The 25729-nt window shown below is 41.2% G+C and overlaps 2 protein-coding genes across 4 annotated transcripts; one reads left to right on the forward strand and one right to left on the reverse strand.

Moving 5' to 3' along the window:
• Positions 1-16103, reverse strand: YPEL5 (yippee like 5). Of its 3 annotated transcripts, XM_019448390.2 has the most exons (4): positions 15990-16103; positions 13038-13265; positions 3428-3592; positions 1-1906 (listed from the first exon to the last, which is right to left on the reverse strand). In XM_019448390.2, the coding sequence occupies exons 3-4, from the start codon at positions 3566-3568 to the stop codon at positions 1682-1684; spliced, it is 366 nt and encodes a 121-aa protein (XP_019303935.1). In that variant the 5' UTR covers positions 3569-3592; positions 13038-13265; positions 15990-16103; the 3' UTR covers positions 1-1681. The 3 variants fall into 3 exon arrangements, with proteins under 3 accessions (XP_019303935.1, XP_019303918.1, XP_019303926.1); XM_019448373.2 differs by lacking the exon at positions 13038-13265 and having other exon boundaries at positions 15990-16101; XM_019448381.2 differs by lacking the exons at positions 13038-13265; positions 15990-16103 and adding an exon at positions 14916-15046.
• LOC109262445 (translation initiation factor IF-2-like) lies at positions 14039-22095 on the forward strand. Its single transcript, XM_053891221.1, has 3 exons — positions 14039-14047; positions 14920-16480; positions 21715-22095. The coding sequence occupies exons 1-2, from the start codon at positions 14039-14041 to the stop codon at positions 16045-16047; spliced, it is 1137 nt and encodes a 378-aa protein (XP_053747196.1). The 3' UTR covers positions 16048-16480; positions 21715-22095.
• The last annotated feature ends 3634 nt before the right edge of the window (positions 22096-25729 follow it).

Raw genomic sequence — 25729 nt, forward strand, 5'->3', positions numbered from 1 at the left:
TGCAAGACAAAATATACTTTATTGTGACAGCAAATGCTCATAGTGCTGCAGATAAGGCAGGCTAGCGGGGATGTGCGTGTAATCCAAGGCCAGTATGGAAATGGATGGGAATGAAAGCTGGTTCTTAAAGCTTGATTTATTCCATGGTGAAGGAAAGATCATTTGTGTCCACTTCTCTCAAATGCAGTATTATACACCTACTTCATCAGAGACCTATGCCTCTAACCAAAAGCCCGAAGGCAAAAAAGAGAAACTTAATCTTAACTGTACTCAGAAGTCACTTCTAATACCAATGACAGAAAGATTTTGTTAATTGAGGCAAATATCCTTTCTAGACAAAGACCTAGAGATTGAGCACGCAAACATCCATTCACACATTTTAAATAATTAGCCAATTTTAATGTTATTTATTCCACCAGAAACAAATACTAGAATATCTAGAAATAGTTTGGATAAAGAAACATTTATATTTTAATACTTCATAATGTTGTAAATTTGGGGCTAAAATAACACCCTGAGTCACATTTGATCCCTTTCTGCTTGAAAGGACCAAGTACAGTTTAAATTTCAATAGTTGAACTTCTGAGGGTAGATCTGAGAAAATAATGCTAATGACAGATCTAGTGCTTTGATGAAACTATTAGGTTCTACAGACTTGTCAAAATCAACACAAAACTGAGGACAGGCTGAAAACACTTTGCAAAGCAGTAATTTTAGATAGGCTCCTTCATTTCTCCCCTTCTTTTAAAACAGATGCAGATGAAATGCTTTCTGCATGGATGCACAGACATTCCGTTGAACTCTTAACGCAGTACTAGGAGTTTAAACAGTATGCTTTAAACAAAGTAATCTCTACACACTCAATTTAGCTTAAGAGATGAAAAGAAACACTACCAGGAAAATTACTTATCAAATACTCTGCTCTTTTAAAAGGTGTTTTTAAAAGCAACACAGGACCAAAAACATCCAACTATCACTTTATTTATATTACTATGCTTAAGTTACATGGAAAAGACAACCAAGCAGTTCTGCCCCATTTCAGGAAAAGTTTCCAATCAACACCAATTACGTGGTGACAAATAACTAGGACTGGTGACATCTTTGGGTCAAGACTGACAAGGAAGGATGGGCTCTGGTGCTACGGTTCATCTCCAACAAGAATATGGCACAATGGCCAGCACAAGCCATACTAACACTGAACCTTTAGCGCTGGTCACAAATTCGGATCTCTTCCCTGAAGCTAGCAAATCAAGTGAAATAACTGGGTTTAAAAAAAATTTTTTTTAAATGAAGCCCAAATAAGTTTAAAAACCATGCTCTTGACACATTTTTCCTTTCAAAATTTACATACAACACACTTTTTCACTCTAATAGCCCAGATTTTTTTCCTCACATAGCCCATCACGTAGCTGCAGATAGACTATTCTGCCTCAAGATGTAAACACAGGGGAAAAAAAATTAACAGCATCTGCATAATATTCTCTCTACACACTGCTGCTGGATGGAAAATTGAAAATTAAAAAAAAAAAAAGAAAGAAAGAAAGGTTCCATCTTAGATTCTCACAACCTCTTGTTCCGCAGTTCATGAATCCGACCCTGATGCTAAGGTGACAGTGTATGTAAGTAGATTTTTGTTTTCAGTGAAGGAGACCTGGGAAGAGATGGAGTTAGCTCTTTTTCTTCAAGAGTTATCGGATGGTACATGCTCCTCAAAGCCCTCGCTCTCTCGCACTAGAGCGCGCTCCAGGATCACACGGCCTTCCTTATAGCGCTGGCTGTCTTCAGTGGCAAACTCATAGATCCATCCCAGTTTGCTATTGCAGTTCTTGCAGCTCACGTCTCGAACCATGTGGCGGCCAGTGAGCATGACCCGGTCTTGAACTTCACTGTACTGCAGGTTAACTACCTAAGAAACAGGGGAACACAAAATTGCAGAGCCATGTGAGTTGCTGGCCCAAAAAGCACACACTATTGTGGTTGATGCAATGACAGCCACTTGAGAAAAGCAAACAGCAGTTGTTACTTTAGTCAAACCTACCATACCCTTCCCAAGGGCTATTTTTAGAAGCTGCTGGGAAAGGCAAATATCTGGAAATTGCACTGGACATCTAATGCAATCTTGAATTACTATACTATATACTAGTCCTAACCACATTATTCATATACACTAGTTACATTTCTGTGTTGCAGCAAAGAGTCCTCAACTTGGAGTTGTAAAATGTTGGTTGGGATCTAGCTGTCATCATTCACCATTCAACAAGGAGTTCAAATAAGGCTACCAATGTAAAAGAACCTAGTATGCAACTTGTATTCCATAAAAAAGGTTTGCCAAATCTGTTTCTGGAAATACATTTTATACACAAACCGAAAAAGACACACTAAGCCAACTATAGATCATACATGGCAATACACAGTTTTTAAGTGGATTCAAATAATCTGTGAAGAATTTCCAACGATTCTGACCATCCGAAAGTCCTCTACACTTTACTCTTCTGTAAATGGCCAGATAGTAAATATTTCTGGCTTTGAAGGCTATATGATCTTTGTTCTAACTATTTAGCTCTGCTGTTGTAGCACAAAAGCAGCCACAGGCAATACATAAATGAATGACTATGGCTGTGTTTCATTATTTACAAAAACAGGCAGCTGGCCTGCCATAGTGTACCAACTCCTGCTCCATCCCTAAAGAAAGATCAAGGGGAATACACTATCAATTCTTTGAGAGAAAAGCTTATTTCTAAGTGGAACAGAGGGGTGTCCACAGGGGAAGTTTAGTTGACCTTTTAAGAGCAGTACCTTAGACTAGTTCTGTCTCTTAGCCTAAAAGATTTGGAAATTCAACTCTGCTAGTACACATTAGAGATTTCCAGGAGACAGAATCGGCTCAACCAATTTTAAAGCCAGCCAGAAATTAGAGAAGTGGGCAGACTAGTCATTAATTAGTAAATCGGTAAACGCTCTTCCCCTTGGCATGCCATAAGCCACAACATAATCAGAAGGATGACTGGTGAGCATAAATTAGAGCAAGGGAAGTTGGTTAGATGATCTTCATTCAGTTGCACTGTCAAGCTATGAAAGCTTAATGCAGCTATCCCCACATAAGGACAAATCAGTAACATGGGTGTAGTGGCATTTCTATGTTCTTCCACAGTCCATGAAGTCACTACTAAATTCTTATACTGAATGTTTTCTAAAGCAATGGAGACTACTCTTCTTATTGTAACAGTCTTCAAACTTTCATGGTAAAAAACTCACATTCTAGTAATCCCTTCCTAAGGTCCCAAAGGTAAGCTAGTGGGCACTCATTTGAACATGCAGATTATAGCTCTCATTTCTGGTATCTCCAAACTCTGAGAGGTATTCTAGTACTGCTGTCAAATACATTCACTGAACCCACTTAGGAAATGGAACTGGTCTTCCCACCAACCTTGTTAAAAAGAAATGCTCTGCCAGTGGCGCCTGTGAACCGAGTAGAGATGAGTTCTGAGCGGTTGGTCAGGATTGTATCGCAGTTTGCACAAGAAAACAGACGGGTACCACCAATGTGATCAAGGAAAATTCTGCCCATTTTTATAGCTGAAGTTCTAAAAACCTAGGAGCAAATGGAAAAGCACAAGAAAGCATTATGATTAAAAAAAAAAACTGCTGGTATCTACTTGGTGGGAGTCATTTATACATACATATATATGAGAACCATTTATTCATACATACATAAATTATATATATAAATAAAATATCTACTTTGTAGTAGGACTCCTTTGCAGCACTCATTATGGGAAATAGTTGACTCTGTACTAAAGGATCCAAGGTTCATTCACTGAACAAATAAACAGGCAAACCAAGCTAAGAACCGTTTAGAAACAGTGAGCCAAGGAAGCAAACATGTTTAGGCGAGGCCAGAACAAGATCACTTCTCTCTTGGTTGGTATGAAAAGCACAGGAAAAAGTGGAGTATCAAAAACTGAATAATGAGAAGCACAGGCAGAGATGTCAGAAAGGCTTAGGCTAAGTGTTAAGTGTACATTCTGAGTATGTATAATTTGAGGAAAGACTTGTGGGGCATGAGTGGGATGATTCCAAGAGTAGAAAAAGGGGTGATCAGAAAACGAGAAGAGGGGAGTCTTGGTCCAGAGCATGGGGTGGCTCTGGTCATCAGGTACCTCTACAACCATGGAGGGGTGATGGCATTAACATTAGGTTGGAGTCTGTGGAGCACTAGGTGCTTATTTCAAAATTGTCACAATAACTCTGTGAGGTTATCACCCCCACTTCATAACTTATCCAAGGTTATTAAGTGATCAAAGGTTACACAGCTTTCAAGTACAGAAAACCATGACTGGAGTGCAGTTCACCCAACCTAAAGCCAAAATTCTTCCACTGCCCTGGCATATGGCTAGGAAAACAAGAACAGAGAAGAAGAGAAAGAGAAGCCATTATTACATAACTTATGTTTAAGAAATCACACTGATTCAATTTATCACAGAAGTGCTGAAACATTGGGGGGATGGGGGGGAAGCTTTGAATCCAAATTCCAAAACAAGAATAATCACACTTCAGGATTTCAAAAGTTAGAGAGTGAATATATGCAACTCCTTCAATTTACAGCAATTAATCCCCTTAAACGCTATTTTTTAAAGATCTAGATATAGTCAAGAATACACAACAGCTCTCATTAAAAAAAGAACTTATTCCCAGTGTGGCTTTCAGCTCCTGTGTTTTAAATATTTGTATTACATATATTTTAAATGGCATGCAGAGTTGCTATAGCTGCCACTATGAAAAATAATCTACAATTTATGTTTATAGTAAGAATCCACTGTCATTTTAAATTTGGGGAAATTTCATTACAAATTAAAAATTCCATTCCTTCTTACATCTGTGAACTTCTTCCTTAGTTATTAGGTGGTCCTAAGGTCATCAGAAAAGTCATTATCACAAAGATCATTATGACTTCCATTAAATATTTTGATATGAAAGTTTAAGAAGAATGAAAAACAAATGGTAAATACAATTAAAATCTGTGGCTAGTGAAAGGAAAACCACTTCACTTTAAGCAAACATGCCAATGAATAAACCCTGGGTGAAAATGACACCACTTAAGAAATGGTATTTAACTTTTTGATTACATTTTTGCAAAATGACAACAGAAGGTAAAACTATAGTTTCAGCCTTTAAAATGATAGCTTTCCCTTTTCCAAAGACTTAAGAACACAGTATTTGTTACATAAAGGTCAGAGGTTGCAAATTTGAGGCCTGCAGGCCGAACTCGTTTGGTGGCATAGGGGACACAGCAATGAACAAGACAGGCAACCCTTTCCTTACAAAACATATGTCCACTGTGGACATGTTTAATGTGGCCCACACAGTTTATTAATAAAAAACAGCTGGGTCACCATTTAAGACTTGAGAGATTTCTAACGATAGAGCCTGTATTTTTTTTTTTTTTTTTAAACAATGGGGAGATTTGGCACATGGGGCACCTGTTCTCATAAGGCAACAATGACTAGAGTTGAGTGGTAGCTGCAACTCCCCTGAGGTCATTCTGTCTGCTCAATCACCACTCTGCATCACATAATTACTTCCCCTGTAAGACATCGGAGTGTATGACTCTTCACATAACCAAAGCATGCAACGGCTTGTGAGCAGGTGATCTGGGTCATGTTTCTTAATACCAGTCATCTACAGAAAGTAATCAACAGCAAGGTTTCCTGTCCTACGTCTTAAGACACAGTGCTGGGATTCTGTATTTCTCTGAAAACCAGTATTTGTGCAGTTCACCCCCCTGCTTGGGCTTCTGGGACTCACTACTTTAAGGCCAATTTTTCTCCAAACTTTTAAATATAATATTCATAGTGTAACTTATTTCAACCATAATACAGAAGTATCTAGATGTTTTTGAATTGGCCATGGCAGACACAATGCTGTTGTGGAAAATGTACTGGGCTTCAAAACAAACTCTGCCTATACCCTACATCATTCTATCTTTGATTCAAAATTACAATATAGCTTGACTATTTGCTACTGGCCTTTTATCCTAAATGGGGTAAAGAGATTTAATATGCTTTCTCTTCCCTGCTTCAAATTCAGTCTATTTTTTACTTTTACCCAAGTATTTTTACTGGATTCAATTATATGATTCATTACCAAAACCAAAAATATCTGTGCAGAGTCACTATTTCTAGTTGTGGTTTCCATTTATAGAGTACTATATATGTACACAAAACTGTAAAATGTAGTTCTTATTTGCCAAAAAAGCTAAGTTGGAATGACATGGAATCTAGCAAAAACCAGCAAAACATCATTTTCTGTCAAAAGTCTTTAGGAAGTAGAAAAACCTGTGCAGGGTGGGGTCATCAGGTTCTAGGTGTTAAGCCTTAGCTTTGCAGGGCTAGGAACAACCTACTACTGACTCACACTATCCAAATTCTCAAGAGGCTGGTATCAATCACAACGCCACTTTATTATTTAAGGAGGAAGGTCATTAAAAAGCTAAGTCGTAACACCTGAGTCAGGCTTCTTGGGATCTGGGGAATATATTAAACTCTGCCTTACACCTAGTAATTAGTGTCTACACTGCATGGGACACTGCACTTGGTACTTTACATACCACATTTAATCTTGACTTTTCTTAACTAGGAATTTGTCACCCTCCTAGGTAGAGGAAGAAATAAAGTCCTGACACTGGCCAAGCTGGGGCCTGAATGAAACCTTGCCCCAGTTCTTTTGACTCTTTATTCTCTAGTGACCACTGGGCTGCCAGATTCAGATTTACCATGTACCCTTCCTGCCTCCATGCTGATCCCTCCTAGATTTCCTTTCTTGGTTGGTGGCCAATTCAAATGACACACTCTCCTAAATGAGAAACCCTGGCAACTTCTTAGAAAAATTGCAAAACCAACAGTACTTCCTAAATCACTTTTGGAGGTCTTTCCTCCTTCCCCATCAATGTCTTAATTCAAATTCTCATCCCTTCTAAATAAACCTCTTGTGGCTAGGGACTGTGTTATTATCAAATGCAACACACATTCACGGGTGTCACTATACTTGCGCTAAACTTAATAGCACTACAAAAATAAGGTCAAAGGCATGTGCTTTAGCCATCTCTAAGAGCTCAAATAGACTACTCCTTCACAAACTTTGAAACTTTTTGTCTGACAGAATATAGCTAATTCTTTTAAGAACAACCCCCCCAGATTTTTAAAGGAATAAATTACACACCATAAAATCTAGCCACTGTAAGTTTACAACCGAATGATTTTTAGTAAATTTATAAAGTTATGCCACCACTGCATATCACCACAAACCAGCATTAGAATATTTCTATCACCTCCCCCAAATTCCCACAAGCCCCTCTTCAATCACAGGCAATCACTGATCCATTTTCTGGTTTTATGTTCAAAATATTTCCCAGATATGCTAAGTCCCTTGCTTAAATTTAGAAGAGTCCCCAAAACCCTTCAGCCACATATTTAAAAAAAAACCTTAAAACTGAGCTTTCATAGATGACTAACAATTTCTGTGTCAACTGTAGGGACACCTTATCGTATCTTAACTAGTAAAATGCACGCTTTGGTCTCTGTCAGTGTTGAAGTTCAAGTTTATAACCAAAACTAAGGTCAAATGCATCACAGCTAAAGCTTTAAGATGTGTTCTTTCTTTTTAACATTTCAAGCAAAACACAATTTTAATAAGTACTATTCCCCCAGATAATTTAATAAATAAGGTCTCTTTGGTACTCCTTTTCTTAGTTCCAGGTTATTAAAATCCTTAAAAGCTTGAAAGAACTACCAAACGTGGTTGTTTATTGGTAGGCTATTATCAGTTTAACTGAAGTTACTGGAAACTTGAGAAGCCAAGTTGAAAATACAAGTGAAATTCATAGATGATCTATACATCACATTTAGTAACTGTTTCAATTTCCTTCCCCTTGAAAATTTAGCTACTTAGAATTTCCATTTTCTATTTTAATAGGAGACCCTAGTGAAGCAATCACATTTTTAGAAACTATACCTTTTTAACAGAATTTTAAAAAATTTACACGATTTACAGAACTTGTAAGAGAAAAAAAGAAACGTTTTTTTCTCTTTGAAAAATCCATGAAAGACATCTCCAGGAATGGATTACAAGTGACTCTTGAACAAAATGGGGGAGAGGGGGATGGTTAGGGATGCCAACCCCCGCCCCCACCTTGCACAGTTGAAAATCTGCAAATAACCACAGACTCCCCCAAAAACTTAATAGCCTATTGTTGACCAGAAGCCTACGGACAACATAAACATAACATAAACCACAGCCAATAACATAAGCATCAAATAACACCTTTTCTATATTAGATGTATTACATACTGTATTCTTACAATAGAGAACATTAAGAAAACTATGAAAAAATACATCGACAGTATTTATTGAAAAAAATGGATGTATAAGCAGACTCATCAGTTTAAACTTGTGTTGCTCAAGGTCAACTATGTTAAAAATTAGACAATATGGGGGTGCCTGGGTGGCTCAGTTGCTTAAGTGCCCTACTCTGGATTTTGGCTCAGGTCACGACCTCACAGCTCCAAGCACAGAGCCTGCCTGGGATTCTCTCTCTCTCCCCGCTGCCCACACATACTCTAAAATAAATAAACTTAACGTGTTAGACAATATAGACTATGTAATTTCCTAGTTTGAGGCCAAGTCAATAAAATATCTTCCTAAAAATGGCTATTTTTAGGTCAGATTTAAGTTTTGTTTTTAGCAGTTTTAGGTTCACAGCAAAATAAGGCAAGATTTTTGTCTTTCAGAAATGTGTGAAAGGCAGGTTTTGTATGGATAGAAGTTTTCAGCCCCTTTGGAGAAGTACCAAGGAGTGCAATTGCTGGATTGTATGGTAGGTTTAGTTTTGTAAGAAACCACTGTGTCTTCCATTTTATATTCCTACCAGCAAGGAATCAAAGTTCCTATTGCTCTACACATCCTTGCCAGCATTTGGTATTGTCAGGGTTCAGGGTTTTGACCATTTTAATAGGTGTGTATTGGTATCTCGTTGTTGTTTTAATTTGCATTTCCCTAATGACATATGACATGGAGCAGCTTTTCATATGCTATTTGCCATTTTTCAATCAGGTTGTTTTCTTTTTGTTCAGTTTTTAACAGTTCTTGGTATGTTTTGGAGAAATCCTTTATCAGAAGTCTTTGGCAAATATTTGCTCCCAATCTGTGGCTTATCCTCTTACTCTCTTGACATCTTTTGCACAGAAGTTTTTAATTTTAATGAGTTCCAGGTAATCAATTATTTCTTTCATGGATCATGCCTTTGGTGTTGTATTTAAAAAGTCACTGCCATATGCAATACCATCTAGATTTTCTCCTATGTTATCTTCTATGAGTTTTATAGTTTTGCCTTTTACATTTAGGTTTGTGACTGATTTTGAGTTAATTTTTGTGAATGCGTGTACAGTCTGGGTCTAGATTTTTTTTTTTGCATGTGGAGGTCCGGTTGTTTTAGCACCATTTATTGAAAATACTATCTTTGCTCTGCTGTATTGCCTTTGCTGCTGTGTCAAATATCAGCTGACGATCTTTACGTGGATCTATTTCTGGGCTCTCTATTCTTTCCCACTGATCTATTTGTCCATTCTTTGGTCAATACCATACTGTCCTGATTACTGTAGCTTCATATTAAGTCTTAAAGTCAAGTAGTGTCAGTGTTCTGACTTTATTCTTTTCCTTCAATATTGTCTTGGCTAGTCTTTTGCCTCCTTATAGAAACTTTAGAATGCATTTGTTGATACTCACAAAGGAACTTGTTGGGATTGGGATTGCATTGACTCTAAAGTTGGGAAGAACTGGTATCTTGACAACATGGAGTCTCTCCATTTATTTCATTCTTTATTTCATTCATCAGAGTTTTGTATTTTCCCTCATACAGATCTTGTCACATTTTGTTAGATTTATACCTAAGTATTTATTTTGGGGTACTAAATACCATTGTTCTTAATTTCAAATTCCACTTGTTCACAGCACATTTCTATACATACATATATATAAATCAGTAACAAACATGGTGTCCTGTTGGTTAGTCTGGCTCATTGCTACATACTTTCCTTAAAAACAGGGGTCAGGCCCTCAGCTGCAGCAACTTCCTACTCGACACATCTCTGAAGGCAAGGGAAATAAATGCAAAAATGAACTACTGGGACCTCATCAAGATAAAAAGCTTCTGTACCGCAAAGGAAACCATCAACAAAACTAAAAGGCAACGGAATGGGAGAAGATATTTGCAAATGACTTATCAGAAAGGGTTAGTACCCAAAATCTATAAAGAACTTACCAAACTTAACACCCAAAAAACCCAAATAATCCAGTGAAGAAATGGGCAGAAGACATGAACAGACACTTCCAAAGAAGACATCCGGATGACCAACAGACACATGAGAAGATGCTCAACATCACTCATCATCAGGGAAATACAAATCAAAACCATACTGAGATACCACCTCACACAGGTCAGAGTGGCCAAAATCAACAACTCAGGAAACAGATGTTGGCAAGGATGTGGAGAAACGGGAGCCCTCTTGGCACTGTTGGTGGGAATGCAAACTGGTGTAGCTGCTCTGGAAGATAGTATGGAGGTTCCTCAAAAAATTAAAAAGAGAGCTACCCTATGACCCAACAATAGCACTACTAGGAATTATCCAAAGGATACAGGAGTGGTGATTCATAGGGACACATGTACCCCAATGTTTATAGCAACACTTTCAACAACAGCCAAGTCATGGAAAGAGCCCAAATGTCCACCAACTGATGAATGGATAAAGAACATGTGGTATGTGTGTATATATGTGTATACACACACACACACACACTGGAATACTACTTGGCAATGAGACAGAATGAAATTCTGCCATTTGCAAAAATGTGGATGGAACTGGAGGGTATTATGCTAAGTGAAATAAGTCAGTCAGAGAAAGACAGATACCCTATATCATTTAACTCATATGTGTAACTTGAGAAACTTAACAGAAGACCATGGGGAAAGAAGGGGAAAAAATAGTTTCAAACAGAGTGGGAGGGATGCAAACCCATACGAGACTCTTACATACAGAGAACTGAGGGTTGATGGGGGGTGGGGAGAGGGGAAAATGGGTGATGGGCATCGAGGAGAGCACTTGTCAGGATGAGCACTGGGTGTTGTATATAAGAGATGAATCACAGGAATCTACCCCCAAAACCAAGAGCACACTGTATACAACGTATGTCAGCTAACTTGACAATAAATTATACTAAAAAAATAGTAACAAAATATAAAACGTAAAAGAAAACAAAACAAAACAAAACAAAAAACCCCAACCAAACAAACAAAAAACAGGGGTCAGGCAACTAAGGCCAGTGGGCAAAATTCAGCTCACCACTTGTTTTTATACCACCCACAAACTAAGGATGGTTTTCACATTTTAAATGGTAAGAAAAAAACAGAAAAATAATCAAAAGATTATTTTGTGACACATGAGAACTATGAAACATTCAAACTTTAATGTCCATAAATAAAGTTTTATTGGGACATAATCACGCACATTTGCTTATACTTGACAGCTGTCTCACCCGAACAGCAGAATTTGAACAGTTATGGCTGAAACCTTATGGCTTGTAAAATTCACAATATTCACTATCTGGCCCCTGACAGAAGGTGTGCTGACCACTGTTAAAAACTCCTTCAGATGGCGAACAGGGTTTTTCACTTAGAAAGCAGATAGTCTTTTTTAATTAAAAAAAAAAAAAAAAAGTAAACTTAGTTGCCACTCAGGGTTAAGGATCAACAGGAATACCAGACAAGATCAATTTTATCCTGCTCCCCTTTTCTTCAGATTTCTCTAGCTAAAATCTTTAACTTTCTATAATCAGATTAGCTCTAAAAAGATTACAAAAATAAATAATATATTCCTAGCTGCTGCCTTCCATTTCCAGGATTTAAATAACGTGGCCCAGATATTTGAATTCTGGAGTCAGACAGCCTGGGTTCACATCTCAGCTCTGCCCCTTGTAAGCTGTGTAAACTTTGGATAAGGTATCTTCTGCTTCTTCAGCTGTGAAACAGAGACAGCATTACCCATCTCTCAGTTGTGACAATTAAATGGAGAGAATACATTAGGAGAACAGTGCCTGGCACATCATAAATGTTAAACAAAGGTAAATGCAGTAAAACTAGCCCACCCCAACTTCCCCTTCCTATTAAAGAGGAGAAATCAAAACACAGACTATGAAACAAACAACTGGCTTCATCTCCTGTTCATCACTGCAAAGCTAAGTGATGAGGTGACAGAAATTAAAAGCAGAAGGAAAGTTAGAAACCTTGTGAAGCATCTCAAATTCTCAGTGTCACAGTTCCAGGTCTTAAAATAGGTACACGCCCTCCCTGTGGTTAATAATCCAGTTAGGATCCAACCCTGGCAGGCAGAATTCAGCAAAGAAAGCATTTTACTGTCCAACCCTAAAAACTCCAGAGAGAATAGTAAGCATTGATAAGTCTCTAAGGATCCACTGATGGGAAAACCCCCCATTCACAGATAAGATTCTTCCTCAGTAGAGAGATTAGTTTCTTAGGGCATTTCCACAGACCACAGACCACACAATACTGGGACTCCACCTATTGCTGGGCCAGTAAGAGGGGCTTTTCCAATGCCAGGAGGTGGTTGGCAAATACAAGGTACAAAGACTCTCTCCAGCAGGGAATGGTGTAGGAGCCCAGTACAGAAAGGGCTGAAGAAATCTGCCCTTTTAGAGGAGACTGTGTTTTGCAATAGTTCTGGTAAAATGAAAACATGCTGGAGCATGTTTATCTACTTTTCAGTCTCTCCCGTCTCCAAAACAAAGGAGCAAAATCTAAAGACTTTAAATAGTTGATTACTATAGTTAACATTTAATGCTGTTATCTCATCAACTATTTTCATACTGATTTGTGATGGAATTCTACTTAAAAACTACAAGGGAGAAAATACGTTAAATTCATAATGTATCATAAAATCAATTTACCAATTTTTGTACAAAATATTTACCAAGCCAAGGTTTCAGGGACAAAAGCAAGCTGTGTTTTCCTCTTGATAATTCTCTTGCGATACCCGATCAGTTTTCTTTACTGTGTCAAATGATGTTCTAGTGGTGGAATCAGCTCTTCAACTGACAGTAACTTCACTATTTTGGTTCCCGTCCTTCAAATAATGCCTTTGTTGTTGTTGAATGTTTTCCAGGTTTACTATATTTCTATAATACGTATTTAGTCATCACTAGAAAATAGGAGTAGTCATGTAACTCAGTGAGTCAGCTAAACAATCTGAGTTGGTAATCTCCCCAAAACACCCACTGGCAAGACAAATTCAAGATCTCTCCTTTGTTGTGATGCAATACCGTGAGTCAAAAAAGCCTCTTATTGGATAGACTAGAGTATAAATTAACTGTCTGGTTTCCTAATTCAGGTGTCAAGTAGCAAGTTCATGTCAGAGCTAAGGTTCAGTTCCTACATTACCCAGCCATTACTACACAGGATTACCAGAGAAACAGATGATTTCTACAGCCATTCAGGCTCTATAAAACCTAAAGTGATATTCTTGGTGCAAATATACTTAGGACTATGTTCATATCTCATGAATATATTTAGAACTAACTTTCACATCTCGTGAACATATTTAGGACTGTTAGGCCTGTATTGGAGGGTACTGTCTAATTTAACATCTTTTTAGACTTATTTTGGTTTTATTTCCCTTCGCTTTTTAATGGTTTCTAAACCTTTTTCTCTCTCCTACTACCTAAGTAGAACAAAAGGCAAGTAAGTCTAGGGAAAAGTCCTTGATAATCCAGAGACTATGTTTAGAAACCACATGTATGTTACCAACCTTACTTTTCTAAAAATCCAATTTCATTAGTTCCCCTGTACAGAATTAAATAGTTTACTTGAGCACATTTTATCATCTCCCTCTCTCATAGAGAAGATGGTTGCTAGAGATAAACTTCAAAAACAAGTCAACCAGTAGGCCTGCATTGGGCACTGAGCTGGGAGAGTATGATAAAGGTAGACATCGGTCTTTCCCAGGAAGTACATTCTACCTGGTGTTCCAGTACCTACCCAGAAAGATAATGGGAGATGGAAAATTCACTGTGTGCCAAATTCCACCAGCTCCACCTTCTCGCTATTTGTAAATGGTCCAGGCCTGTTTTTTCTTCTAGGCCTGGATGTCCCCCAAAGACTCCCGTTTTCCAGGTCGGGGCAATACCGGTCCAGTTCAAAATGCTTCCTACTTGACTCTTACCCATTTTTTTCACTGCCCCCGTTTTTCAACTTCTATAACACTTATTTCGTATTTGACTAACGTTTAAGTTTACATGGTTACTCAATTTCATTTGTTCATGACTTTTTACTAAGTTACAGGCTTCTAGAGAAAAGACCATGAGTTCTTGGTAATCTCCATCTTATCTAATACAGTACATATATGCCATAAACTTTCAGGAAGAGAATACACCTAGACACTTCACATCTGGCACAAATATTTACCCAGGAAACACTTCATGTATTTTGGTTCAGCTGTGTGCGAATTCGGCTGCAACACTGTATGCGCGGCTACGCAAAGTGAGCTAATATCCTATTACCCCCCCCCCCCCTTCCGCCCCCAGTTACTTCACCAGCAAGGCTAATTTTCCAAAAACACAAGGTTAGCTAGCCTGAGGTTACTTCAGGTTTTCCATCTGTCAGAGAGACCTGGAATAAAAATCCTCAGATTACCAACAAGGCCCTGTAAACAGAAAAAGTTTAAAAATAAATGAGCTGTACACCTTCCCAGCCTCTCCCTTGAAGGGGGGGATTAATAAGAGTCAGGATTAAACAGATCTTTGTAGCAGTTCCGTTTTCCAACTCCCGCTGTTCATAATACTCATTGTCTTACCTAGCTGCCTAAAATAAAGGAGCTGCGAGAGCACGCCCACCCCCCAGCCGGCGGCGGGGGCGGAGGAGGGAACAGGGAGGAAGGGCGCGGCCCCCTCCGCCGGCAGCCTGCGACCGCGCGACCCGCCAGCAGCCTGCGGCCCCAGCTGGCCCCAGCTGATTGTGGGCACGTGACGCCGCGGGCCAATCGGGAGGGGCCGACCGAGCGAGGCGGCCTCCTCCCGCACCACAAACACGGGCCGGAAACAGCTGAGCGGGCGGCGGCGCGGGGTCCCGGCCGGCCCGCCGCAGCCCGGGACGCCCGACGGCTGCCCAACAGTCCCACCCCGCCCTCCGCCAGCCCGGCGGGGCCACACGCTCGTTCCTGGGGCCAGCCAGCGAGCTGCAGGGCAGGGTGGCCGGCAGTCACCCGGGGGGGCAGACACAAAGCCAACGAGGCCCCCCCGCCCGTGCCTAGTGCCGGGCAGCCGGGACAGCGGCCCTTTTTAAAGACGACCCCCGCCCGTCGCCCAGCAGAGCTCGGACTTCACTTCGACGCCGGGGGCGCGGCGAGGCTGCAGAAGAGCAGGCCTCCCGACGACCGCGGCGGCGCGGAACCCCGGCGCGCCCCCGACACTGCGGCGGGGACGCGGCCCGTGGGGGCGGGGCAGCCGGGGCGGAGGAGGTTGCCGGCCAAACTGCCCGCGGAAGGGCCTCCCAGGCTGCTCCGCAGATACTGGCCGGGCGAGAGACTGCGGCAGGAGGGCGCGGGCGCCGAGCGGAGGGGTCGCGGCTGCTGCGGGCGCGCCGGTCGCCCCGGCTGCGCGGCGGGGGCGGGCCGACGGCGGCCGCCGCGCCTGGGCCTCACAAAGAGGAAACAGCCCAGCCCGTCTACCCGCAGCCCCGGCGCCGGGACCCGCCCAGAGGGGTCGAAGGCGGCCGCGCTGGGACCCCAGAGGGAGCGCGGCGAGAAAGAGGCACTTCCTGCCAGGGTCCCCCGCCCCGGGCCGATTCCCGAGTGCTTCGAAGCCGTCGACCTGGAGGGCTCCTCAGCCTCCACCGGGCTCCGAGCCCGGCCCCCGCCAACCGCACTCACCCCGAGCGGCTGTGAGATCCGCGGCCGCCGGCGGTTCTTCGCTCCACAACTGGGATGAAGCCCCTCGGCCACCCGAGTCTCCAGGTTTAGTCAGGCCCTGGCCTTGGCCCCGCCTCTCCCTGGTTGGGCCTCAGCGTCAATCACTCGGCGTAGCTCCGCCCCTCGAACAGTGGGCTCTCCCAGTTGGCCCAGAATGCCCTTCATTTCTAGGCCCCGCCCTCATTCCCGGCACCCTGCCCCTTCCGCTGGGCCCCGCCCCTTTTCTGGCTCACCCTCCCCCACTCCCTCTCCCCTCCGCGGCGCTGCCCACCCCTCCCAGAAGCCGCAGATCCTGAGCCAGCTCCCGCAGCTCGCCCCGCCCCTGACTCTACTCCTCGTACTCGTGCAGCCAATCAAAGAGGCTAACTCTGCCCCTTCTCGGGAAGAGGCCAATGTGAAGAGACTTAGGATCCACCTCCTTCCCAGCTGAGAGCACACAACACAGCATCCACGTGAGTCAGCTTCTTAAAGGAGAAGGCTCAGCTTTCTAATTGCGGCAGCTGTAGGACATCGCGCGTCATCGGCGTCACCAGGTGGTAGCTAAGGCCTAGCTTTTTGAGGCCCAGTAATGACAAATGAAAACAACAGGCTGTTTTTCTAGGCAAAGGAGGTACCTAGATAGTTAAAACGTACAGTGTAATTAATTTCCTTGAGACTGCTTACTCTAGTCACTCCTTATAGAGCGCCACCATTTACTTACAAACCCCGAACCCTTTGAATCCCAGCATATAGGAAATCCTGAAGAACATCTATGGAAAACGGCATTTTTCAAGTGTGCTCGACTTAATTTACAACTCTCTGAGTTTTCTGTTGGTAGTGGAAGTGATTTTCAAGAAGATGATAAAATTCAGAATCTTTTACATGGAGATTGTCTGCCTATGAAAGTCTGAGGTTTGTTGAAAAGGGTTGCTGTTCCTATAACCATCATGAACACTTGAGATAGAAGGCTTTGCGTCTCATTTCATTAGCATTTCCCAGGTAATTACATTATGATCTTTGCCTGATTTTGAGGATGAAGTATAAATATTTGATGATGCCTATTTCTCAGACAAAAAATAAAGGCTAACATTTGAGGTTAATCTGCAAGGTGTTTAAAGTCATCAGGGGCGCCTGGGTGGCTCAGTTGGTTGGGCGTCTGACTTTGTTCAGGTCATGATCTCACAGTCTGTGAGTTCGAGGCCGGCGTCGGGCTCTGTGCTGACAGCTCGGAGCCTGGAGCTTGCTTCAGATTCTGTGTCTCCCTCTCTCTCTGCTCCTCACCTGCTCACACTCTCTCTCTGTCTCTCAAAAATAAATAAACATTAAAAAAAAGCCATCTTTAGTGAGTAAGAGGTTTTGAAGCAAATACTAGCAATTTGACTTCTCATCAACCTCAAAAAAACCACAGGTATTTTCATGCAGTTCAGATAAAAACCTGATCATCAAGGGAAAACAAGCAGATAGGAAGTTTTTTTCTTTTAAGTTTTATTTATTTATTTTGAGAGAGACAGAGACAGTACAAGTGGGGAAGGAGCAGAGAGAGAAGGAGAGAGAGAATCCCAAGCAGGTTCTGCACTGCTAGCACTGAGCCATGAAACTGTGAGACCATGACCTGAGCGGAAACCAAGGGGGTCCAATGCTTAACCAACTGAGCCATCAGGTGCCCAGAGATAAGGAAGTTTTAAACATTTTTAAGTTTTTTTCTCATTGTTTTGTTTTTACTTAACTTTAATTACAAAGTAACACATGTTCATTGTAGGAAGGTCATACAGCCTCATTTCCTAACAGAAACCTGTGTTCTCTGCTTACAGTTTCATGTACATCCTATTCTTCCTGAAACAAATGTATATGAAAGCATATTGCACCTCTTACTCCGTGCATCTAAAAGCCAGTGCAACTTTTATCTACAAATTTACTTTTGTCTATATCCACAGTTTTCCGTGGTATGACTTCACCATCTTTTATTAAGCATTTTTTTCCTACAAACATTCTTCAATCTTTTTCTATTAAATGTACTGCTGTAAGGAACATGTGTGTTCACTGATAACCTGTTTGTCAGGTATTTCTGAATATAATCATTTGAAATGGACATATAGTGTCTAAACCCACAGGAATGAGTTGTTCTTAAAAGTGAGCACTTTTGAGTGCCAGGTAAAACAGTAGAGAAGACTATTTATTTATTTAACAAATACATAGTGCTAACTGTTCTAGGTTCTCTCACATTAACGCAGTGAATTTTCATGAAAACTCTGAGTTCAATACTGTTATCCCCATTTTACAGATGAGTCGACTGAAGCACAGTGATTAACAAATGTGTCCAAGGTCGCCTGGTGGATATAAATTACAAATATTAAGCACAGCATTTAAAAGCTTGGAAGGGAATGATGAAAATCATATTTTAGAAAGATTAAATGATAGTCATATGCAGAGTTAAAGCCCAAATGTGAGGTAAGGAGGGCAGGTAGGAAAGGAACAGAAGTTGCAGGTTTGACTTTAACAGAAATGGCAGCACTGGACTGATTGATTGTTTATAGGTGGACTAAGAATTTTCCCAGATAAGCCAGAGATTTTCTAGGTGACTGATGGCCTCCTGTTGCCGGGTATAGGGCTGTTGGGAAGGTCAGTTTGGGGTGGAAGACGATGGATCCCCCTGATGGTGGCACACCCATTAGAAATAAAGAATATACAGTTGAAGATAATGTAACAAATATGGAAGAGAAATGAAAAAAGGTAAGAGATTTTTAAAGATGGTCTTGTTGGGCTTTTGGTTACAGTTGTGTTATACCTTTTAGTTTAATTAAAATTTTTTTTAACGTTTATTTATTTTTTAAGACAGAGACAGAGCATGAACGGGGGAGGGTCAGAGAGAGGGAGACACAGAATCTGAAACAGGCTCCAGGCTCTGAGCTGTCAGCACAGAGCCCGAGGCGGGGCTCGAACTCACGGACCGCGAAATCATGACCTGAGCCGAAGTCGGACGCTTAACCGACTGAGCCACCCAGGCGTCCCCCTTTCAGTTTAATTAAATTTGGGACAAATTAGTACTTTATAATACTGAGACTTTCCCACTAAGAACATGGTTTGTTTATCCATTCTTTTATGTCTGTATAATTTCATGGTACAGCTACCATCCGTTTGGTTGTTCATATATCTTCTTAGGGCTCTATTTAGGTATTGTATATTTTCTGAGGATATTATGGGCTGAATTATGCCTCCCCATTCATATGTTGAAGTCCTAACCCCCAGGTATCTCAGAATGTGACTGTATTTTGAAATCCAGCCTTTAAAGAGGTGATTGAGTTAAAATGAGGTTGTTAGAGTAGGCCCTAAAACAATCTGACCGGTGTTTTTATAAAAGGAGATTAGGGATGTGAGCGCAATCTGGCTGTGACATTTGTCACCCCTTTGATCACCATGGTTGATTTGGCTGATCTGGCTGGCTAGGGAGGTGTCCCCTTCCTCCCTCACCACTGCATGTGCCTGTGTCCCTCTCTGAAGCTGCATACTTGATGGAAGAAGACGACCTTCCCTGTTAGAGAAGGACCATTCTTCAGTCAAGGGGAGACAAGTAGCTGCACTCCTCTGCTAGAACCTCCAAACAAGTTCTCCAGGTCCATTCGTAGGAGAATGTGGGGCAGTCAAGCTTCCACAACTCCAGACACCTCCAAATGAATTACAGCTTGTGGACGTTTGCCTTTCTTAAAAAAGACAGAGATTACTACATAAAAAGGGATACCAGGGATGTGTGTACATATAGAAAAGACCATGTGAGGACACAGAGAGAAGGCTACCTGCAAGCCACAGAGTAAGGCCTCAGCAGAAACCAACCCTGCTGACACCTTGACTTTGGACTTCCAGGCTCCAGAGGGTGAGAGATAAATTTCTGTTGTTCAGGCTACCCAGTCTGTGGTATTTTGTTGCATCAGCTGTAGGAAACTTAACAGAGGGGTTGCTGTGAATGGAACTTCTATTATATATTATAACTCTTCTTGGTTATTTATTTTGTAGGAAAAATAATGATTTTGTAGTTTATTTTCCCAAATATTCTAGATTAGTCTGTCTTCAAATGATCATAATTTTGTCTACTTCTTTCCAATCATTTGCCTTTTATTTGTTTAAGTTTCTTTGAGCACATGTGTGAATATTTTGGTCAAAACTTCCTTTGGGGTACCTGGGTGGCTCAGTTGGTTAAGAATCTGACTTTTGGTTTCAGCTCAGGTCATGATCTTGTGGTTGGGGAGTTCAGGCCCGTGCTGGGCTCTGTGCTGACAGAGCCCTCGCCCTTTCTCTCCCTCTTTCTCTCTCTCTCTTTCACACACACACACAGTAAATAAATAAACTTAAAAAAAAATCTTTTATTGCTCGTTTGTAAGTTTCCTTTTTTAAAAATAAAAAATGGGTGTGAAAATTTATCAAATACCTTCTTAGTGTCTATTAAGATAATCATGTTTTTCTCTTAGCCTATTTCATTATATGATATATTACAGTAACCCATCTCTAACATTAAACCAGCTTTGCATTTTGGGATAAAAACTTTTTTATCACTTGATATGTGCTAACTCTGACATTGTTCCAATACATAAAATCAGAAACATGAGCATATCAACAAACACCAACATACTCTGTGCATTATTCTGGTTGCTGACTATGCTTTCTGGCGGAAACTCTCTGATATGCCCCAAATAGGTAGTTCAGTATCACAGCTACAAACCTGGGGTCTGACTTTCAGAATGCCCTTCTGTTGGTGCTTCCGTGGACCTCTCCTTTGCTCTGATTTTCCTTCTCTTGGTTTGAAGGACTCTTACACTGAAGCTGGGCCCTTGGAGATAAGACCACCTTTCAAGTGCAGGCTTCATGCCCAGCTCTAAGTCTCTCTGCCTCCTCACACTTCCCAAGACCTTGTAAATCTCTTTGCTGGAGAAACCCTGAAACACTTGGACCTCCACCCACCTCTGTTACTCTCTGCAGAAAATCATGCAGACAATTTAGAGTCAGATTAAGACTGCTGGAGATGAGCTACCTCAAAGTTTCTCAATCTCAATATTTCCTCCTCTGTTTTCTATTTTCTTGGCACTTTCTCCAGTTAGAAGAAAGACAATCTCAAAAAAAAAAAAAAAAAAAAGGAGGAGGAAGAGGAGGAGGAAGAGGAGGAGAAAGACCATCTTTTTTCCTTTCCAAAGCCTGATGGACACCTATACCTGGAGAACAATTCTCGATCTTGAAACTCAGGCAATCTTTAAGAGAATCCACATCTTGTCTTAATAGTACAAACAACACATATTTCCTTTTTTCTTTTCTTTAAGTTTATTTTTATTTATTTTTGTTTGAGAGAGATAGAGCATGAGCGAGGGAGGGGCAGAGAGAGGGAAAGAGAATCCCAAGTAGGCTCTGTGTTGTCAGTGCAGAGGCTCAAACCCACGACTGTGAGATCATGACCTGAGCTGAAATCAAGAATCGGATGCTTTACTGACTGGGCCACCCAGGTGCCCACAACACGTATTTCCTTAGGCGTAGGGTTGTCACTCCCCTCTTGTGCCTGTTAACAGACCACAATCCCCCTGGCTCCTTCAACCGCTGCAAGTACTTACCATCTCTCTCTTGTTGGGACCCTACATACAAGTAATTTGCCCTCACATCCAACACCTAGGTTTAGCCCCAAGTAACCTCTTAAAATAACTTGTCTATCATTTCCCTTGTTTTATATTAGCATCACCTTCATTCCTCCCACCCCCATCCTGTTGCCTGGAATGTGGATGCCGCCTGGACCACAGGACCAGGACTTTGCCCTAAGGATGGAGGAGCAGACGGCTGGAAGGAACGTGGACCCCAAACACTGCATAGAGTAGAGCTGCCATACTAGCCTGGGACTGCATGATTTGGGTTTTGTTTTGTTTTGTTTTGTTTTGTTTTGGTGAGGGGAGGGGAGGGACACTGCATGTTTTTTACTTTAACCTGAATTTATGAGAACTTTGGGTAATTTAAACAGACCAGCTCCTTTAGGCAGAAACATATATGTAAGTGCAGTCACAACTTGGTAGTTAAAATATCAATGTTAATTAAAATATTAATAACTTTCTCTTGAGTTGCAGCCCTGCCACTTTACTAAAAGCTGTCTCAAAAGTCATTGTTCATAAAATTCAGCTACATCTTTTTGGACTGCACAGATTCTATGTGGTATTTGAAATCATCAACCAAACATTCAGTCTTCCAACTTTTTATTCTCCTGGCTTTGGCAGTAGAGTAGTTACTTGTGGTAGACAGAATGATGGCTGCCCCCCTCCCCACCCTACCATCCTCCACAATGGCTATGTCCTCACCTCCAGAACCGGTGAATGTGTTACATGACAAAAGGAATTTTGCTGGTGGGTTAGTTTAAGGATCCTTAAATGGGGAGATTATTCTGGACCATCCAGGTGAAGCAATGTCATCACAGGGTCTTCATAAAAGAGAGGTAGGATGGCCAATAAGCATATGAAGATGTTCAATGTCACTAACCATTAGAGAAATGCAAAGCAAAGCCATAGTGAGAAATCACTTCATACCCTTCAGGATCATTACCATCAAACAAAACAAAACAAAACAAAGATGTTGGCAAGTACTTGGACAAATTGGAGCCCTGTACATTGCTGGCAGAAATGTAAACTGGTACAGCTGCTATGGTAAACAGTATGGCAGGTCCTAAAATGTTAAAAATAGAATTACTGTATGATACAACAATTCCACCTCTCGGTATATACCCCAAAAGAATGGAAAGCAGGGTCTCAAAGACATACTTGTTCACCCACGTTCATAGCAGCATTATCCACAATAGTGCAATACAATGACTTATAAGAAATATGTATGTGGTCATTCGGCCTGCTGGTGTCCAAGAATTGCTTGGTGTTGTGTGTGTGGGTGGGGGGGGGGGGGGAAGTTAGGTCTGGGAGCCTAAAAAATAGCCAAGAGCTAGAAGCAACCTGAGTGGACTTCAGTGGTTGAATGGATAAATGAAACATGGTACATATACAAAATAGAATATTATTGAGCCTTGAAAAGAAATTCTGACATATGCTATGACATGATCTTTCAAGACATTATGCTAAATAAAATAAACCAGATACGAAAGGACAAGGATTGTAGAATTCCCGTTATACACAAAGTCTAGAGTAGTCCCAATTCATGGAAACACAAAGTAGAATTCTGCTCCCCAGGGGTTAGGGGGAGGAATTGTTGTTTAATGGGTATAGGGTGTAAATATGCTTACTAATACCAGGCTGTACCCTCAAAAATGGTTAAGATGATCAACTTTATGTTTTGTGCATTTTACCACAATTAACAAGTAAACTAGGTTTTCTAACAAAAATAACAGTAATAACAAACTGCAAAAGGGAGGTAGAAGAGTCAGTCAGAGAACATGAGGGATGCTAGTTTGTAGAGGTTGGAGCAAGCAGAACCTCGAACCAGGAAAAGGCAAGGAAATGGATCCTCCCTAGAGCCTCCACAGGGAACACAGCTCTGACGACACCTGGATTTCAGCCTTGGGAGACTCATTTTGAATTTGTGACCTCCAGAACTGTAAGTTAATAAATTTGTATTGTTTTAAGCCACTAGGTCCATGATGATTTGTTACAGCAGCCAAGGAAAGTTAATAACATCCCCCGATTTTCCTAAAGCCATATTTTATATTGAGTTTTCTTACTAATGACCTGGTGCTGTTTATAATCAGGATTAATTTTGTTACCGCACATAACTATATTCTTTCTAACGTATGTTATTTTCAGAAGTCTGACTCAGCAAATGTTGGAGGTGTTAGGGAACAGAACCTCAGCCCACAAACCCCTAAGTCTTTTTTGCAACAGATTGTATCAACCAAGAGGATCTTGTAATATCCTCCCCTAAATTTCTTGTAAACCACCAACAACGGTGTTCATAAAATTTCCACAAGCTTTCTCAACACTAAGACCTTTTACACCTCAAACCCTGAGTCCTGGGGTAAGGATAGGTATGTGTCCGAAGTCAGGTGGGGGCAAATTGGAGGGGAAAATAAATGGTGGTGAGGAGCATGGGTGTTTGGGTTATGTAGCCTGAGGTCAAACCCCAGCACTGCCATTTGCTAGCCACCTGACCATGGGTGAGAACTTCAATTTAATTACTAAAAATAGAGGTAATCTTAGGGTTATTGTGAATATTAAAGAACATAACTAATCATAACTAATGTCAAGTGCTTAGCCAGTGTCCCCGACACCTATCAAGTGCTCAATGAAAGTTGCTGTTGTGGGAGTTCTTGTTATTATTTTCATGACTCTTGATTATGAAGCTGAGGCTAGAAGTCCAGAGTGAGCAGGCTTTGCTCTGTTTCCCCTGTACTGTCCGCATTGCAGAATGGTAAGGTCACCTGGCAGACTGCCAGGCAAATGCCTGCTAGCTCTCTCATGTGGCTCAACCCTGAATCGAGAGAGTACTTGAAATACTGCCAACAGTCTGACATGCTTTATATCATGGAGATGACAAATGAGCCATTCAACTTCTTTCAAAACCTACCTGCCCACAAAAAGTCAATAGCAGGGGTCTCTCTGGGCTATAAGCTAGAATTTCATCAATGAGATAACATGCACTCTTAGTGACCGCCATTACTAATGATAGTCATTTAGGAGTCACTTTGAACACAAAATAAACATTGACAATGCCACCAAACACCAAGAAGATCTATATGAACTGATATATTACGGTGTCCAAAATACATTATTATGTGGAAAATGGCAAGCTGTGGGATTACATGCATAGTCTTATCCAATTTTTGTAAAATAATAAGAAAACTCTATGTATTTATATATGTAGAGATAAAAATCTGAGATACTCACTTTATACACTGCCCTCATTTTCATAAACCTATCTTACAATGCCTGTGTTTAACTTGAACAATCAGAAAACTGATAAAATGTTATTGCCAAAAGCATTTTTAAGTTTAGTTTGTACTCAGCTTTTATTGAGGATGACACAAAAGATGATCACGTGAAGAATTTGCATCTTCTGCTAAACTAGCAGTATCAGTCAACTCTGGTAGGTTGTGAGTAGCAGGAATCCAATTTGAGGTAGTTGAAGCATAAGAAGGAAGCATACTGGCCCACATCACCAAAGAACAGAAAAGGGTGGTTTGATCCAGCCTTAGGGAACTTGGATGCAGCCAAGACTGGCTGATTCTGTCTCTACTTCTGTTTCTCTTTGCAAATTGACTATTTGTACTTCCCTACCATGGCATCAACCAGCTCCGTGTTTGCATCATTAAGGCTTCCTGACCAGAAAGGAAAGAAAGCTCCAGTTAGAAAAGTCCCAGAGAAGGATTCTGACAGGCTGGGTGGATCAGGGACCTGTCACCGTGGTCAGATGTGTGGGGTCTTGTGATCCCATCCTTCCCTAGTACCATGGATTTGGAGCTGGGGTGATGGCTCTCTTAGTCAGAACAGGCCACTATAGCAAAGTCCTATATATAGGTGACTTACAAACAACAGAAATTTGTTTCTTGTAGTTCTGGACATTGGAAGTCCAAGATCAAGGTACCAACATAGGTTCTGGTGAGGGCTCAGTCCTGGGTTGCAGGCTGCTGACATGTCATTGTATCCTCACATGGCAGAGAGAGAGCAAGCTAGCTTTCTGGCCTCTTCTCATAAAGACACTAATCCTGTTATAAGGGTTCCATCCTCATGACCTAATAATCTACCAAAGGCGCCACATCCAGCTACCCT

Source organism: Panthera pardus, unplaced genomic scaffold (assembly GCF_024362965.1).
Source record: "Panthera pardus isolate Hobbes unplaced genomic scaffold, ASM2436296v1 HiC_scaffold_26, whole genome shotgun sequence".
Lineage (NCBI taxonomy): Eukaryota > Metazoa > Chordata > Mammalia > Carnivora > Felidae > Panthera > Panthera pardus.

What these genes read in the sequence shown, in the direction of transcription:
- YPEL5 (XM_019448390.2), bottom strand. Translation starts at nt 3,568, where the DNA reads ATGGGCAGAATTTTCCTTGATCACATTGGTGGTACCCGTCTGTTTTCT. An exon ending in GAGCATTTCTTTTTAACAAG is followed by an intron (nt 1,907 to 3,427) that starts GTTGGTGGGAAG and finishes CCTGTTTCTTAG; the next exon opens with GTAGTTAACCTGCAGTACAG.